This window comes from Schistocerca gregaria, chromosome 4 (assembly GCF_023897955.1).
Source record: "Schistocerca gregaria isolate iqSchGreg1 chromosome 4, iqSchGreg1.2, whole genome shotgun sequence".
Lineage (NCBI taxonomy): Eukaryota > Metazoa > Arthropoda > Insecta > Orthoptera > Acrididae > Schistocerca > Schistocerca gregaria.
Window position 1 is genome coordinate 790,571,617 of NC_064923.1, and position 18,655 is coordinate 790,590,271.

General features: G+C 46.2%; 1 protein-coding gene across 1 annotated transcript in view; it reads left to right on the forward strand.

Annotated features, from left to right (window-relative positions):
- The window catches only part of LOC126267939 (uncharacterized), an 892,931-nt gene that overhangs the window by 494,959 nt on the left and 379,317 nt on the right, over positions 1-18,655 (forward strand). Inside the window, exons 2-3 of the mRNA XM_049973250.1 lie at positions 2,388-2,594; positions 11,783-11,916. Of these exons, the coding sequence (XP_049829207.1) occupies positions 2,405-2,594; positions 11,783-11,916 (324 nt within the window). The 5' untranslated portion in view covers positions 2,388-2,404. The remainder of the gene's footprint in view (positions 1-2,387; positions 2,595-11,782; positions 11,917-18,655) is intronic.

Here is an 18,655-nt window from a genome sequence, read left to right on the forward strand (position 1 = left end):
GCACCTTCCGCCGACCACTGGCGACAACATCGATGTACTGTGGAGACCTCACGCCCCACGTGTTGAGCAATTCGGCGGTACGTCCACCCGGCCTCCCGCATGCCCACTATACGCCCTCGCTCAAAGTCCGTCAACTGCACATACGGTTCACGTCCACGCTGTCGCGGCATGCTACCAGTGTTAAAGACTGCGATGGAGCTCCGTATGCCACGGCAAACTGGCTGACACTAACGGCGGCGGTGCACAAATGCTGCGCAGCCAGCGCCATTCGACGGCCAACACCGCGGTTCCTGGTGTGTCCGCTGAGCCGTGCGTGTGATCATTGCTTGTACAGCCCTCTCGCAGTGTCCGGAGCAAGTATGGTGGGTCTGACACACTGGTGTCAATGTGTTCTTTTTTCCATTTCCAGGAGTGTACATGATTTAAGTGCTCGGCAGAGGGTTCATCGAACCACAATCACACTATTTCTCTACCATTCCGCTCCCGAACAGCGCGCGGGAAAAACGAACACCTAAACCTTTCTGTTCGTGCTCTGATTTCTCTTATTTTATTTTGATGATCACTCCTCCCTATGTAGGTTGGGCTCAACAAAATATTTTCGCATTCGGAAGAGAAAGTTCGTGACTGAAATTTTGTAAATGGATCGCGCAGCGACGAAAAACGCCTTTGCTTTAATGACTTCCATCCCAACTCGGGTATCATATCTGCCACACTCTCTCCCCTATTTCGTGATAATACAAAACGAGCTGCCCTTTTTTGCACCCTTTCGATGTCCTCCTTCAATCCCACCTGGTAAGGATCCCACACCACACAGCAATATTCTAACAGAGGACGAACGAGTGTAGTGTAAGCTGTCTCTTTAGTGGACTTGTTGCATCTTCTAAGTGTCCTGCCAATGAAACGCAGCCTTTGGCTCGCCATCCCCACAATATTATCTGTGTGGTCTTTCCAACTGAAGTTGTTCGTAATTTTTACACCCAGGTTCTTCGTTCAATTGACAGCCTTGAGGATTGTACTATTTATCGAGTAATAAAATTCCAACGGATTTCTTTTGGAACTCATGTGGATCACCTCACACTTTTCGTTATTTAGCGTCAAGTACCACCTGCCACACCATACAGCAATCTCTTCTAAATCGCTTTGCAACTGATGCTGGTCTTCGGATGACCTTACTAGACGGTAAATTACAGCATCATCTGCGAACAACCTAAGAGATCTGCTCAGATTGTGACCCAGGTCATTTATACAGGGTGCTACAAAAAGGTACGGCCAAACTTTCGGGAAACATTCCCCACACACAAATAAAGAAAAGATGTTATGTGGTGGACATGTGTCAGGAAACACTTAATTTCCATGTCAGACCTCATTTTAGTTTCGTCAGTATGTACTGTACTTCCTCGATTCACTGTCAGTTGGCCCAATTGAAGGATGGTAATATTGACTTCGGTGTTTGTGTTGACATGCGACTCATTGCTCTACAGTACTAGCATCAAGCTCCTGCCCATTTCAGTCGAAGTTTTCATACGCTTCTCAACAACAGATTCGGAGACCGATGGACTGGTAGAGGCGGACCAATTCCATGGCTTCCACGCTCTCCTGACCTCAACTCTCTTGACTTTCATTTGTGGGGGCATCTGAAAGCTCTTGTCTACGCAACCCCGGTACCAAATGTAGAGACTCTTCGTGCCCGTATTGTGGACGTCTGTGATACAATACGCCATTCTCCAGGGCTGCATCAGCGCATCAGAGATTCCATGCGACGGAGGGTGGATTCATGTATCTTCGCTAACGGAGGACATTTTGAACATTTCCTGTAACAAAGTGTTTGAAGTCACGCTAGTACGTTCTGTCGATGTGTGTTTCCATTCTATGATTAATGTGATTTGAAGTGAAGTAATAAAATGACCTCTACCATGGAAAGTAAGCGTTTCGACACACATTTCCACGTAACATATTTTCTTTATTTGTGTGTGAGGAATGTTTCCTGTAAGTTTGGCCGTACCTTTTTGTAACACCCTGTATTGATCAGGATCAGCAGAGGTCCCAGGACGCTTCCCTGGGGAACACCTGATATCACTTCAATTTTACACTATGATTTGCCTTCTATTACTACGAACTGCGACCTTCCTGACAGGAAATCACGAATCCAGCCGCACAGCTGAGACGATACCCCATAGGCCCGCAGCTTGATTACAAGTGCTTGTCAGGAACTGTGTCAAAAGCTTTCCGGAAATCTAGAAATACGGAATGAACTTGAGATCTCTTCCAGGAGCCTTGGCGCCCCGTGGAATGCAGGATAGGCATTACGCATTCCCTCACAATTACCTGACGACGACGCTTCTCTGCCGACTGACAGCTGCGTGACGAGTTGGCTGTGCTGTGTGCAGGAGCGCGCTGGCCGGGCATGCGGGCTGAGGTCCGCGGCGGCGCACCCCCAGTGACGGGTCCGCCGCCCCCGCCGCCGCCGCATTACTACGCCTCGGCCTCCGCCTCCGCCGCCCACGGCTCGCCCTCCGCCTGCCGCTGCTGTTGCCGCGCCGGCGCCGCCTCCAGGACGGCGGGTAGCGGCCGGCACGCCGCCAGGGGGCGACGCGGTAAGCCAGATCGCTGCCAGCTGCGTTATCACAGCCTCATACCGTACGTCACTGTACACAGACACTGGCCCAGAGCAGCATGTTATGATTGTTTGATTGAAGCTTCCTGGCAAATTAAAACTGTGCGCTGGATCGAGACTCGAACTCTGGACCTTTTTGCCTTTCGCTGGCGAGTGCTCTAGCGACTGAGCTACCCATGCACGACTGACGACCTGTCCCCACAGCTGTATTTCCGCCTGTACCTCATCTCCCACTGCGACGCGGCACGTTACTTTTTACCGCCCTGCCAGTGTCCAGCAACGTTCATTTATCTAGCTAAACGCTGTAGTAGAAAATACTAGACTACTACTGTCTATTGCAGGTCGCAACATACATAGAATTGTCCGGTAAACGAGATGTGGCTAGCTACTGAAATAAAAGTTTTGACTTGGCGATGTAAATTTTCAGGTGTATTTTTACGATAAAGATCACAGTTAATGCTGCCAAGTCCGTACGAAGTGGCAACACAGTGTAAAGTTCACACGCACACCACAATCAGACACGTAGCCAGTTTGTGGTATTTACACCCGTTTCCGAAGTTTAATAGACTTCATCGGATCGTTTAGTTATGAAAATGCTCGCTCAAATGTCGTGCACTCTGCTCTACATGTAATACCTGTTCCAGTCTTAGATCGCACAACACACCACGCGGTTTTAACTAACAGTCAAAAGCAATAATTTTGGTATTCCGTCCGAAATTCCACACGACTTTCACTATACCGATTACTTAAATACACTTTGTACTTCGCGAACTCGTAATTATCATTATTCCGCAATTTTACAGTACTTTCGTCGCAGCTGCTTTCAGTGAGATGTTACTAGTTGGAACCCTCAGCCCCGACCTCCCTAGATCACACCAAAGGCTTTGCTCCCAGCATAGACTGGCGCGAGTCTGCAGTTTTCTGATTGGCTGATATTACAAACACCAAATCAGGTTGCAGTATTATCCCGCGCTAACCCGCGCTTTACTTCAATGACCAATCATAGTAAAACATTTCTGTCTATGGCAATTGCTAAATAAATAAATTTAAAATAATTATCAAATATAAAATTACTCCTTCTGAAATTACCGATTAATTTGTGTTTCTACTCACGATTTATTAGTACCATAAACTGACTGCACATTTAATTGTAGTCAATCCCCTGTATAGTTTAACTGGTATTTCGCGAATAAACAAAACAATTTTCATTTACTTCTGTTCTTCTTCACGCATACAAAACTCACACTGCTAATTACTACACATATAAAACAATTATAATTATGCAAATACATTAAATATTAATCAAACATAACTTCACAACATTGTTTTGACTATGCCTGCTAGTACCGTCCGTCAGCTGCTGACCTCTGCCGGCTACTAGTACAACTACGTGCAGCTCTGTGACTCAGGTCCATGTCAGTTGGTGACATCTGTCGATGACTCATGCCTATAACGATATCGTCCAAACAAGTGACAGCAGCGATGCGAAGGCGCTACGCCTTACTACCTTCAAAACTTCACAGAAGTTCTCCTACGAAACTTGCAACACACTACGCTCCAGTGTGAAAAATTCATTCTTGAAACATCCCTCAGGCTGTGTCTAAGCTATGTTTCTTCCAGGAGACGTAGTCCTGTAAGTTTCGTACGGGAAACTGTGTGAAGTTTGGAAGATGTTGGTGGAAGTAAGGCTGTGAGGACGGGTAGTGAGTCGAGCTCGATTAGTTCGTCCAGTAGGGCACTCGCCAGCGAAAGCAAAAAGGTTTCGAGTTCGTGTCTCGGTCCTGCTCACAGTTCTAATCTGCCAAGAAGTGTCACATCAGCGCACACTCCTCTGCAGAGTCAATAATTCATTCTGGAAACCTTTGATTTATTTTGCCATCGATATTCTTGCTGGTTTGATGAGTGACTTGTGCTATTGCGCCAACGTCTTCATCTCAAACTTTTTCAACAATTTATTACAAATATTCTCAACTTTCGGCTGATATTTTTTTCAGCCATCTGCTGCCATTCGTCTGCTCCATTATGGCGACTACAAGGACTTTCTTGTCGTCGACGTAACCCTCATATCAAAGCCCAGTCAGTCATTATGGGACACACTTACTGTCGCTTCCATCTTCCTAACTTTTCCCATGTCACCCATAACAGTCCTGTACATCTTATTAACACACTAACTCTCGAAAGCAAACAAACTATGCGCCCCAATGTACTAAACCATCAAACAAAAACACATAATAGATATAAGTTACTGAAATATTAAAGGACCATAAATGGGTATTACATTCTTCCACAATGACGTACTCCTACAAAAACATTATCTGACCCATCTTAACTTTTCTCTCTATAACCTAGATCTATACACCCACAAAATTTTCTTTTTCCATGTTATGGAATGCCACACACTCCGCCTTGTAATCTGTAGTACCTTCTCTCTGCTATAGATATCGTATATCAGTGGACAAAGCTCCTCACTTTCTTCAAATTCCTCGAACAATTTCGAAAATTCAGTACTTTGCGCAGACTCTAAGATCATAACCAAAATGCATCTTTCGAAACCATGCCAGCATCGATATCGAAGCAAATGAGCTGGCTTGCGTCCCGTGGCAAAGCAGGGCAGGAAATAGTCATCGACGACAAGGGCGAATCATTGATGCAGGCATTTACCTGTCGGCGGCGATAGGCCAGGGCCAAACAGTTCTTCTGCTGGTTTAAACTGTGATCTGACCTGGCCTTCGCCTTGCATCGTGCTCTGTTTCCGCATGTGCTTAGACGTTCACGCTAGTCGCATTTTGTGCTTATCTTCGTGCTCGTCTCTATACCGTGTTCGCACTCTGTTTTCCAGTAGACTGACTCGCAAGTAGAGTTTCATTGCCTGATTCAGGTATCAGTTCCTCGGTCTTGTAGTCAAGCAGCCGTCAACGAATGTAGCTACATTTGTACTGGCAGTCACGGTTTCATTGCGGTCATCCCCTTTCACTGAAGTATCGCAATCCCCACTACTCGTGGCCTGCTGTCTCCAAATAGCTTCAACAGGTTACCTGTTCCTGTCAACTGTAGCAGCAGCAGACCTTCTTTTACTAGGACATTTTTTTTTTAATCCGTCACCAGTCTTCTGACTGGTTTGATGGAGCCTGCCACGAACGCTGCCTCTTCTTCTGAGAGAGAAATTGTACCCGATGTCAGTTATCTCCGGGATGTTACTCCTACCTCTTTCTACAGCTCCCTCCAGTAACATGGAATTTAGTCTCTGTCGTCTTAACAGATATCCTACCATCCTGTCCTGTTTCTTTGTCAGGGTTTTCTATGCATTCCATTCCTCGCCGATTCCGTGTAGAATCTCCTCATTCCTTATCTTACCAGTCCATCTATTTTTCAACATTCTTCTGTAGCACCAGAAATCAAATACTTCAATACTCGTGTATTTCGTTTGCCCCACAGTCCGTGAGTCACCTTCATTTAATGCTGCATCCCAGACGTGCATTTCCATAAGTTTCTTCTTCAAACTAAGGCCGATGTTTGATCCTAGTAGACTTCTTCTGGCCAGGAATGCTCTCTTTGTCTGTGCTTCTCTACTTTTTATATCCTTCTTGCTTCTTCCATCATGGTTATTTTGTTGCCTATATAGCAGAATTCGTTCACTTCGCCAGTTTCATTATGACCAATTTTGACACTTTTATCTCTAATTTGATTCCTGCTACTCATTACTTTCGTATTTCTTCGGTGTACTGTCAATCCATATGGTGCCCTCGTTCGACTGTTCATTCCATTCATCATCTCCAATATCTCTCCACATTCATTAAGGACATCAATGTCATCAGTGTATCTTGTGAATGATATCCATTCACCATCAATTTTAATCCCATTCCTAATTATGTCTTTTATTTCGGTCATTGCGTCTTCTATGAATAGATTGAACAGTAGGCACTAAAGACCGCATCCATCTGAGCACTTCGATCTTCGTCTCCGATTCTTATTATTGCCTCTTGGCTCTCGTGCATGCTGTATATTACCCTTCTTTTCCATTATTTTGAACATATTACATTTTACTTTGTCAATCGCGTTTTCTAGCTCTTTTAATCCTATGAGCGAGTCATGATTTTTCTTGAGGTTTGCTTCCCTTATCAAACGCAACATTAGAACTGGCCCTCATGCCCTTTTACCTTTCCTAAAGCCAATCTTATGCTCATGTAATAGATTGTCGACTTCCTTTTCCATTCTTTCGTATCTTATTCTTCTTAGCAACTGATTATTCGATGTTCTCCCACTTACCTGATACTAGTATCTCCGGGATTGTATCTATGATTTTTTTTTCAAAATTCAGGTCATATGCCTCCAGTCAGAAATTTTGAAAGAATATCATCTATCCCTTCCCCCTTATTCGAATGGAAAACATCCCTAAGCTCTATTGTACTTGACTCTAATGCTAGATTCCCTATATCTTCCATATCAATTTCTATTTCTTTTTAGTCCCGTCATTACTCATCAGACAAGTCCTGTCCCTCGCTGAGATCTTCATTGTATTCTTTCCACCTCTCTGCTCTCTCTTCTGCGTTTCACACTGGAAATTACATCTCTATGTTTAGAATGAATCTGCTATTCCTTTTTTACTTATTTATAACATAACAAAAAAGTTATGTACGTTAACACTGGTGCATAAACATGTCTTATCGGTTTGATAGAAAGACTGTTACTGATATAATGTACAATACCTCATTAATGCAGCCATTCTATTGCAGTCAGAGAGATATATTTTTTGTGGTAACGACTGCGTTCCTCAGATGAAGTATATTCTGGCTCAATTGCTGATTATATCTTTCTTCGTAACACTCAAAACCAGAAAATACTTAAACTGCACACTCCAATCATTCACCTGAATTAATCTGTACATTTTTTTTCGTGGTAATAGTGGAAAAACTTTACTAACGCAGCTCTCATTCGTATCAATTCACACATTGCCGTTGCCACTATTTAATAACGGGGTCATTTCCTCTAGTGAATTTTATAAAACAGCTTCATTCTGCCATGCTCTAGCCATGAGGCGCCAAGTGTGGTTGACGTTTTCTTTCATGATTCGGAGGCGACTTTCCTAGAAACATAGTTCAGTGTTTTGAGTGCGGACAGAGTAGTTATTTAGTTGTTATTGCTGATAATGTACTCGTTAATTATACTGGGTTGAAATAGCAGTGATATGAAGGCAGCCTAATGATTGTATGCCCATATGTTTTTACCAACTCGTTGATTTTCTATTTACGTAACTTCAGTTAATGGAGAGATAATAGCTTCGTTAGCTCTACCTTTCTCTAGATTACCACTTACTTAGACATTGTGAGGACGAAGTCACTCGATTACTTCTTTGCTCCTGCCACGATATGGATGATGTCAATACCGGAACTGTTAAGTGTATTACTAATATCAGTTCCTGACGGCGAAACTTCCTGGCAGACCGGACCGTGACTAGAACTGGGGACCTTTGCCTTTCGCGAGTAGAGCACTTTCCCGCGAAAGGCAAAGGTCCCCAGTTCGAATCTCAGTCCGGCACACAGTTTTAATGTGCCAGGAAGTTTCATATCAGCGCACAATCCGCTGTAGAGTGAAAATCTCATTCTAGTTCCTGACGGCGTATGTTAAGTAACACGCAGATCATTTTCCTCGAGTAATCTCGATATGGCAGTGTCTTGGCCAGAAGAAGCGACGTGGAACTTGTTCACTGAATAATATTTAACGAACTTCCTTCTGATATTCCGTTGTATCACCCAACACACAAAAACCAAAAGTGATAAAAGATAAAATATTAACACCAGAAATGTAAGAAATGAAAACAGAGAAACTCTCAGAATGGAACGAACGATCCCACAGGGCAACGAGTAGTTTGAAACTGGAGCGTAGTGCATACAGTAAGTGTAGCAGTGATGGGGGTGAAGGTTTACGAACCACAGATGATTGCAGCTGTTCCAGCTCTTCTGAGATTGGCTGAATGCATGCTGTGCCTCCTGCTTGAATCTGATTACACTACTTCCTTCGTATCTGTCTTCACAGGGTAATTTTGAAAAAAGGCATTTACACTGTGCAGCAGTTTTCAGGCAGACAGTTAGCCAATTGGGTCTGAACACAGAGCAGATGTTTCCAGGTAGTGCTCCAGCCGAGTGAACCTGTGCACTGACCAGACTTTTGCAGGAAGAGTGTGAGGCAGCTGAACATGCAGGATGTGCTTCTGTTTGCACTCAGTCAGTCGATTGACCCCCTACTCTGTACAGGTGTTTGCAGACAGAGCGCTGAATGAGCTGAAATGTACAAACTTTTGCAAGTAGAATGAGCCGACACGATCTATACGCTGTGCAGGTGTTTGCGTGCAAACAGTCAGCTGATTGAGTCTTTACACTATAAAAATATTTTGAGACAGATAGCATGTCGACTAGGCCTGTAAAATGAACAGACTTCTACATACAGGGAGTGAATCAACTGAATCTGTACAATGTGTAGTTGTAGGCAATCTGTCAGTCAGAAGATAGAGCCTGTACAGCTGTTCACAGACAGAAAGTAAGTTAACAGGGTCTGTTAGCTGCACAGACTTTCAAAGCTGTGAGTTTGCTAACTAAATCTGTACACTGTGCAGCTGTTTGCAGACAGACAGATGATAGAGCCTGTACACTTTACAGTTATCTGTACACTGAAGGTGAACTGGATAGGAATTTAAATTACACAGGCAATTGCTGATAGGGAATGAAACGACTGAACCTGTATTCTGTGCAGTTGTTTGCAGGTGGACAGGCAGCTTACCGACCGTCTACACTGCACAGCTGTTTGCAGATAATGAGTTGGGTGGGCCACTGTACATACTTTTGCTGGTAGAGTATGTGCCGCCTGAACATGTACAGTCAGCTAACTGAGGCCCTACACTGCTCAGCTTTTTGCATACAGAACGCAAGCCAAATGGGCCTGTAGAGTGTACAGGCAGAGAGAGTGAGCTGACTGATCTATTATAATGTGCAGCTGCTACTATGCAGTCAATCAGCATATTGAGTATGTACAGCTGTATGCAGACAGAAAGTAAGCTGACTGAACAGCAAACTTTCATAGCTGTCAGTTAGCAAGCCGAAGCTGTACACTGTGCAGCTGTTTGCAGACCCTGAGTCAGCGGAAAGAGCCTGTACATCATATAATAGTTTACAGGCAGAAAGCGAGCCAGCTGGACATATAAACTGCACAGGCTTATGTGAGCAGAGAGTGAGCTGACTGCAGACACCGTGCAGTTGTTTGCAGTCAGTCAGTAGCAGATAGAGCCTCTACACTGCATAACTACACTCCTGGAAATTAAAATAAGAACACCGTGAATTCATTGTCCCAGGAAGGGGAAACTTTATTGACACATTCCTGGGGTCAGATACATTACATGATCACACTGACAGAACCACAGGCACATAGACACAGGCAAAAGAGCATGCACAATGTCGGCACTAGTACAGTGTATATCTACCTTTCGCAGCAATGCAGGCTGCTATTCTCCCATGGAGACGATCGTAGAGATACTGGATGTAGTCCTGTGGAACGGCTTGCCATGCCATTTCCACCTGGCGCCTCAGTTGGACCAGCGTTCGTGATGGACGTGCAGACCGCGTGAGACGACGCTTCATCCAGTCCCAAACATGCTCAATGGGGGACAGATCCGGAGATCTTGCTGGCCAGGGTAGTTGACTTACACCTTCTAGAGCACGTTGGGTGGCACGGGATACATGCGGACGTGCACTGTCCTGTTGGAACAGCAAGTTTCCTTGCCGGTCTAGGAATGGTAGAACGATGGGTTCGATAACGGTTTGGATGTACCGTGCACTATTCAGTGTCCCCTCGACGATCACAAGAGGTGTACGGCCAGTGTAGGAGATCGCTCCCCACACCATGATGCCGGGTGTTGGCCCTGTGTGCCTCGGTCGTATGCAGTCCTAATTGTGGCGCTCACCTGCACGGCGCCAAACACGCATACGACCATCATTGGCACCAAGGCAGAAGCGACTCTCATCGCTGAAGACGACACGTCTCCATTCGTCCCTCCATTCACGCTTGTCGCGACACCACTGGAGGCGGGCTGCACGATGTTGGGGCGTGAGCGGAAGACGGCCTAACGGTGTGCGGGACCGTAGCCCAGCTTCATGGAGACGGTTGCGAATGGTCCTCGCCGATACCCCAGGAGCATCAGTGTCCCTAATTTGCTGGGAAGTGGCGGTGCGGTCCCCTACGGCACTGCGTAGGATCCTACGGTCTTGGCGTGCATCCGTGCGTCGCTGCGGTCCGGTCCCAGGTCGACGGGCACGTGCACCTTCCGCCGACCACTGGTGACAACATCGATGTACTGTGGAGACCTCACGCCCCACGTGTTGAGCAATTCGGCGGTACGTCCAACCGGCCTCCCGCATGCCCAATATAGGCCCTCGCTCAAAGTCCGTCACTGCACATACGGTTCACGTCCACGCTGTCGTGGCATGCTACCAGTGTTCAAGACTGCGATGGAGCTCCGTATGCCACGGCAAACTGGCTGACACTGACGGCGGCGGTGCACAAATGCTGCGCAGCTAGCGCCATTCGACGGCCAACACCGCGGTTCCTGGTGTGTCCGCTGTGCCGTGCGTGTGATCATTGCTTGTACAGCCCTCTCGCAGTGTCCGGACCAAGTATGGTGGGTCTGACACACCGGTGTCAATGTGTTCTTTTTTCCATTTCCAGGAGTGTATTTGCAAACAGAAAGTGACACAAGCTGATTGATAAACAGTACAGGCCTTTGCAGGTAGAGAGTGAGCTAACTGAATGTGGGCTCTGTGCAGCTGTTTGCAGACAGACAGACATCAGATAGATCCTCTATAGCTGTTTACAGACAGAAAGTCAGTTGGCTGGATCTGTTTAATGTACGAACTTTGAGAACTGTGAGTGAGCTCACTGAATCTGTACAATGTGGAGCTGCTTGCGTAGGCAGTCGACCGATGGCACCTATACAATGCACAGTCATTTTCAGACTGAACGTGAGCTGAACCAGGCCTGAAGACTGAGCGGACTTGTGCAGGCGGGACTTGAGCCCACTGTACACTGTGCAGCTGTTTGCAGGCAGAGTGTGAGCGTGCTGCTGCCCGTGGATGGCCGCCGCACTGCCGCCTCCCCCGCGCGCTCAGCGTCGCCCTGTCGCAGGTCGCGGGGGCGCAGCGGCCTCCTGGTGCTGCTGCTGCGTCGTCACCGCCGCCCCCACCGCCGCCGCCACCCCCGTCGCCGCCTCCGCTGCCGGTGCTACCTCTGCGCTCACTTCGGCTGCCATCTGTGTACTGGTAAGCGTCAGTTACGCTCTTAGCCCCAACAAGGAAATACGTGTTATTTGGCAAATAAATATGTCAGTACACAGTCGCTACTGTAAACATTTACTTTTTCGTGATTCTTGAGTTTCTCCCCGGCGTATTTAATAATCACAATATATTCCATATACAGGCGCACTCTCGGGGAAAATCGCCCGCATTTTGAAGAAACACCGGGTCGGAACTGTGTTTTGTCCTCCGAATAAAACTCGTGCACTGGTGGGAGAGCGCCAAAGATGACCTCGGTTTGAAGAAGGCCGGCGTGTACCAGATTTCGTATCAATGTGGCAAGTCGTATACTGGTCAGACGATGCATATCGTCGAGAATCGATGCCGTGAACACTAGAGGCACACTCGACTGATGTATCCGAGCAAGTCGGCGGTCGCTGAACATTGTTTGTCGGAAAATCACGCTATGGAGTATGAACGCACGAGGATTCTGGTACAGGCGTCGAGATACTGGGACAGCGTTGTTAGAGAGGCCATCGAAATTCGCACCTATGACGACCTCAAAAACCGTGACTGTGGCTATGATCTTAGCAAGGCTTGGGAACCAGCGATTGGGTTAATCAAGAGTAAATCGAGCAAACGTATAGTTGCGACGACAACGGCGAACAGAGCCATCACACCGACGTCATCTCAGACGCCGCAGCAATCTGTTCCACCGCGGGACCGTGGCGCGGGGCGCGGACAGCGGAGGGATCACGCCGCGAGCGGAGGGTATTTAAATCGTCCGCCACCGCGACCGATCCCAGTTCCCTCTGACCAGCCATAGCGTACGGATCTCCGTGCCTGCACGTTCACAGGAGCTCAGTCCGTCAGTTCACCTGATGATGGCGACCTGTATGATCGCCGAAATATTGTACCCGTTGGACACTCTAGACCGGCAGTACACCCGTGGATATTTTGGTTTACATTTTCGATTTTCATCTCGCTAAGATTGTGCACAATTTGCTGACTCGTTTAAAACTAGTACTGTAAATTAACCTACAAAACTGGCGATGAGTCAGTTCGTAAGGAGAAGCATCCTTGTACATCATACAGGAGTTGAAAATAAAACTTAATTGTCGAGGCAGATGATAATACACTACTGGCCATTAAAATTGCTACACTACGAAGCTCACGTGCTACAGACGCGAAATTTAACCTACAGGAAGAAGATGCTGTGATATGTAATTGATTAGCTTTTCAGAGCATTCACACAAGGTTGGCGCCGGTGGTGACTCCTACAACGTGCTGACATGAGGAAAGTTTCCAACCGATTTCTCATACACAGACAGCAGCAGACTGGCGTTGCCTGGTTGAACGTTGTTGTGATGCCTCGTATAAGGAGGAGAAATGCGTACCATCATGTTTCCGACTTTGATAAAGGTCGGATTCTAGCCTATGGCGATTGCGGTTTATCGTATCGCGACATTGGTGCTCGCGTTGGTCGAGATCCAATGACTGTTAGCAGAATATAGGATAGGTGGGTTTAGGAGGATAATACGGAATTCCGTGCTGAATCCCAACGACCTCGTATCACTAGCAGTAGAGATGACAGGCATCTTATCCGCTTGGCTGTAACTGATCGTGCAGCCACGTCTCGATCCCTGAGTCAGATGGGAACGTTATCAAAACACCAACCATCTGCACGAACAGTTCGACGACGTTTGCAGCAGCATGGACTATCAACTCGGAGACCGTGGCTGCGGTTACCCTTGATGCTGCATCACAGACAGGAGCGCCTGAAATGGTGTACTTAACGACGAACCTGGGTGCACGAATGGCAAAAAGTCATTTAGTCGGATGAATCCAGGTTCTGTTTACGGTATCGTGATGGTCGCATATATGTTTGGCGACAATGCAGTGAACGCACATTGGAAGCGTGTATTCGTCATCGCCATACTGGCGTATCACCCGGCGTGATAGTATGGGGTGCCATTGGTTACACGTCTCGGTCACCTCTTGTTCGCATTGACGGCAACAGTGGACGTTACATTTCAGATGTGTTACTACACTTGGCTCTACCCTTCATTCGATCCCTGCGAAACCCTATATTTCAGCAGGATAGGGCACGACCGCATGTTGCAGGTCCAGTACGGGCCTTCCTGTGTACAGAAAATGTTCGACTGCTGCGCTGGCCAGCACATTCTCCAGATCTCTCACCAATTGAAAACGTCTGGTCAATGGTGGCCGAGCAACTGGCTCGTCACAACACGCCAGTCACTACTCTTGATGAACTGTGGTATCCTGTTGAAGCTGCATGGGCAGCTGTACCTGTACACGCCATCCAAGCTCTGTTTGACTCAATGCCCAGGCGCATCAAGGCCGTTATTACGGCCAGAGGTGGTTTTTCTGGGTACTGATTTCTCAGGACCTATGCACCCAAATTGCGCGAAAATGTGCTCACATGTCAGTTCTAGTATAATATACAGGATGAGTCACCTAACGTTACCGCTGGATATATTTCGTAAACCACATCAAATGCTGACGAACAGATTCCACAGACCGAACCTGAGGAGAGGGGCTAGTGTAATTATTTAATACAAACCATACAAAAATGCACGGAAGTATGATTTTTAACACAAACCTACGTTTTTTTTAAAAAATGGAACCACGTTAGTTTTGTTAGCACATCTGAACATATAAACAAATACGTAATCAGTGCCGTTTGTTGCATTGTAAAATGTTAATTACATCCGGAGATATTGTAACCTAAAGTTGACGCTTGAAACAGTGTCCTCAGTTCATTGCAGGGGCCCAAACAGCTGCAACATGCATCGCCTTTCTACAGAATGATCTGCCAACGTTGCTCGAAAATGTCCCACTGGAAACGCGTCGACGTATGTGGTATCAGCATGATGGTGCACCTGCACATTCCGCAATTAACACTAGGCTGACCCTTGACAGGATGTTCGACGGGCGTTTCATAGGACGTGGAGGACGCATAAATTGGCCAGCCCGTTCTCCTGATCTTACACCTCTGGACTTCTTTCTGTGGGGTACGTTAAAGGAGAACGTGTACCGTAATGTGCCTACAACCCCAGAAGATATGAAACAACGTGTAGTGGTAGCCTGCGGCGACATTACACCAAATGTACTGCGGCGTGTACGACATTCATTACGCCAAAGATTGCAATTGCGTGCAGCAAATGATGGCCACCACATTGAACATCTGTTGGCCTGACATGTCGGGACACACTCTATTCCACTCCGTAATTGAAAACGGAAACCACGTGTGTACGTGTACCTCACCCATCATGGTAATGTACATGTGCGTCAGTGAAAAAGACCAATAAAAATGTTTTAGCATGTGGACGTAATGTGTTGTTCCAGTCTCTTCCGTACCAAAGGTCCATCACCGTTTCCTTTGAATCCCTACGTAATTCGGTGCTCTCCGATACACACGATCGAACAGCGGAGGAGTGGTACTCAAGCGTCAACTTTAGGTTGCAATATCTCCGGATGTAATTAACATTTTACAATGCAACAAACGGCACTGATTACGTGTTTGTTTATATGTTCAGATGTGCTAACAAAACTAACGGGGTTCCATTTAAAAAAACGTAGGTTTGTGTTAAAAAACATACTTCCGTGCATTTTTTTATGGTTTTTAGTAACCAGTTACACTAGCCCCTCTCCTCACGTTCGGTCTGTGGAATAGATTCGTCAATATTTGGTGTGGTTTACGAAATATATCCAGCGGTAAATTTAGGTGACTCACCCTGTATTTGTCCAATGAATACCCGTTTAACATCTGCATTTATTTCTGGTGTAGCAATTTTAATGGACAGTAGTGTAATTTGTTCAATCTTCTGCACTTCCGGTAGTAAGCTCATCTTTTCCTTGGGCTTCCACCACTTCTTCAGCTTTATTATGTATTAAGTGTGGTGTCTGTTTTTCCGAACATTTCTGAAAGAACAGAAATATTTTGATCCCACAGCTATACCAAATCAAGACACAAAGGAATTAACGACATTAACTGCTACTGAGTATTGATTTAAATCAATAGGGAAAACCGAAAATTTGGGACGGACCAAGATTCGAACCAGGGTCTTCTGCTTACTACGTAGAAGCACAAATTTTCAGTTTTCCCTACTGATTTAAATCAAAGCCCACTAGCACCTAACGTCATTATTTCTTTTCTGTTTCCGTTCACAATTACTCGGGATCAAAATGTCACTGTTCTTTCGGACATATGTGAAAAAATAGACATCACATATTGTGGACGACCAACTGATGACACGTCTAGCGACATGTGGCATTTGTTTTTAGCGCGGCATATACGCGTTCCGACCGACAGTTTCACCTTTACGCATGCGCCTGGGCGCCACAAATGGAAAAGTACTAGCAGAGGGCGCAGTCTTCGATAGAGGACGCCCTTGTGACAGCCGCCAATGCGCATCCATCTTGGCGCCAATTTTTTCTATAAAGCCGACATTGTGGTCTAGCACACTCCCAGTCTGCTGAATACAGTGGCCAAGGTTCTAGAATCTTTCATCCTCCACTCCTTTTCCCAGCCTTTGGGAATCCGTCGGAACGTTTCGGATTTGCTTCCCACCTGTCGTCCGAACTCCAAGTTCTTAGGATCACAGAACACATCTGCAAGGGCTTTAGCTTCACTATGTCAACACCAGAAGTATTCCTGGACCTCTAAAATGCGTAGTAGGGAAACCTCATGTAGAAACTGCTGGCACAGACGACTATCCCTGCGATCTATATCAAAATCGTGGATGATTTCCACCACGATAGAGCCTTCTTGGCTATTCGACAAGGAAAACGGTCAAGCTTACGTCACATATGGATGAGTCCTCCTTAGAGCTCTGCGTTGTCTCTCATCCTATTTAATATTTATGTTAATGATATGCCAGTCATCCCACACTGCCACCTGGTGCAATACGATATGGCATTCTACACCACTGCCCGTCAGACGGACCAGCTCATTGCTCGTTTCCAGAGGCAAGTGGACGCAACAGTCAACTGGTGTCTTTTTAACAAGATTCCTATCAATGCTGCCGAAACTACGGCAGTCTATTCCACCAAACGGGGCCAAATGCTCCACCACAACCTCACTACTGCCGGCGTTAGGGTCCGACTGTCGCCGGATACCAAATATCTAGGTGTGTGGATGGATAAACAACTGCTCTTCTGTCGACATGCTTCATATGTCACCCAAACAGAGCAGAAGCTGATAAAAGCGTTGCATCCGCTCTTCAACAGCACGGAAATGACCTTAGACACCAAGCTTCGGCCGTACCGAACAGCTGTCCACCCTCCACCTCACCTATGGCTCCTCTGCGAAGTGGCTGCCCTGCGTGTCGCACTCACTGGATTACACCAGATTGGCACCAAGAGCCCGGGCACTGGTATCGTCACCCAGTTATTCCTACCATCGTCGTGGAATCAGATTCGGACCTTGGCTAACGATAGACCTGTTACGGCCATTAATAACGCGTCAGATGTGACATGACAACTCAATCTGTGACGTCCATGGCATGATCATCAGTACTACCTATGTAGATATGTTCTCCCTACCCCGTTACCTTGAACTTCCACCGTCGGAGGGTAGTAGGGGACTTCAAGTCCCACAACCACATCTTCCACGTGCGCTCCACTGATTTCATTGCAGTGATGTCCTTGACCGATAGAAAAATTTTGCCCTTACACCAAGACAGTATCACCCCCATCACAAGTGACGCTGTACCCCAACCTACCACGCACACACAATAACATTCTCCAGTGGCGGGCATCTGAAGATGGCTGAACGGTTGCCAACCGAAATATTGTGGAAAAAAGTCAACATGATCCGTCTGCAATCCCGAAATCGCATAGAATAGTAGATAAGGATACCTACAACTCCCTTATTTATTCGAGCATACGTTTTCTGCTTCTGATTCTCATTTACCAGGCTGCGAAAGGACAACAAGATAAGCAATTTGCTACTACCTGCTATACGTTTTATTCATGCGTATTGTAAAAATGTTTGTGTGTGTTCCACGTCTCCTAAACCACTTGGCCGATTTCAAACAGACATGGTACACATTTCCCTTACTGTCTGGCAAAAAAAGCTATCGGTATAAGAACCATGTACTTATCATAGTTCAGGAGACATGAAGTCATCAACAAACAGATGCATGAAAAGCTGCCGCCTCAGGCATGACACTTAAATTTATTACTTCTACACTACTAACTATTCGTAACATATTTCCCAGACAGTGTACATATATGCAGCTAAATGAACCTACAAAGTTATATCTTGGTACCATACACAGTTCAGGAGATGGCATGGTAAACACTGAGATGCGTGAAAAACTGTCACACTGCGCATGGAGTTTAAATTTATTACTTCTTTGCTCCTAACTCTGTTGCACACAGTATGTGCATATACCGCTGAATGTACCTACACACATATATCACTTTATGAGGTATGGCGTCATAAATACTGGTATGTGTGAAAAATACCACGTCTCGCATGAAGTATTAATTATTTATTCTTCACTACTGAGACAATCCTACGGGCGGGTTAAGGAAATCCCTGACACCTGGCAGTGCTTTTGACAGCTTCCAACTACGAAGCACAAACGGCTGTGGGGGGAAAACAATCAGCATCTGTAGAGTTACGAAGAGGCGTTGCCACAGGAACGTTTACAAAATCGCATTGTACACTCTCGAAGCAGCTGCACCCAGCATACAGAAACTGTCCAGGATATTACACTACAAACAAAGCTCATTT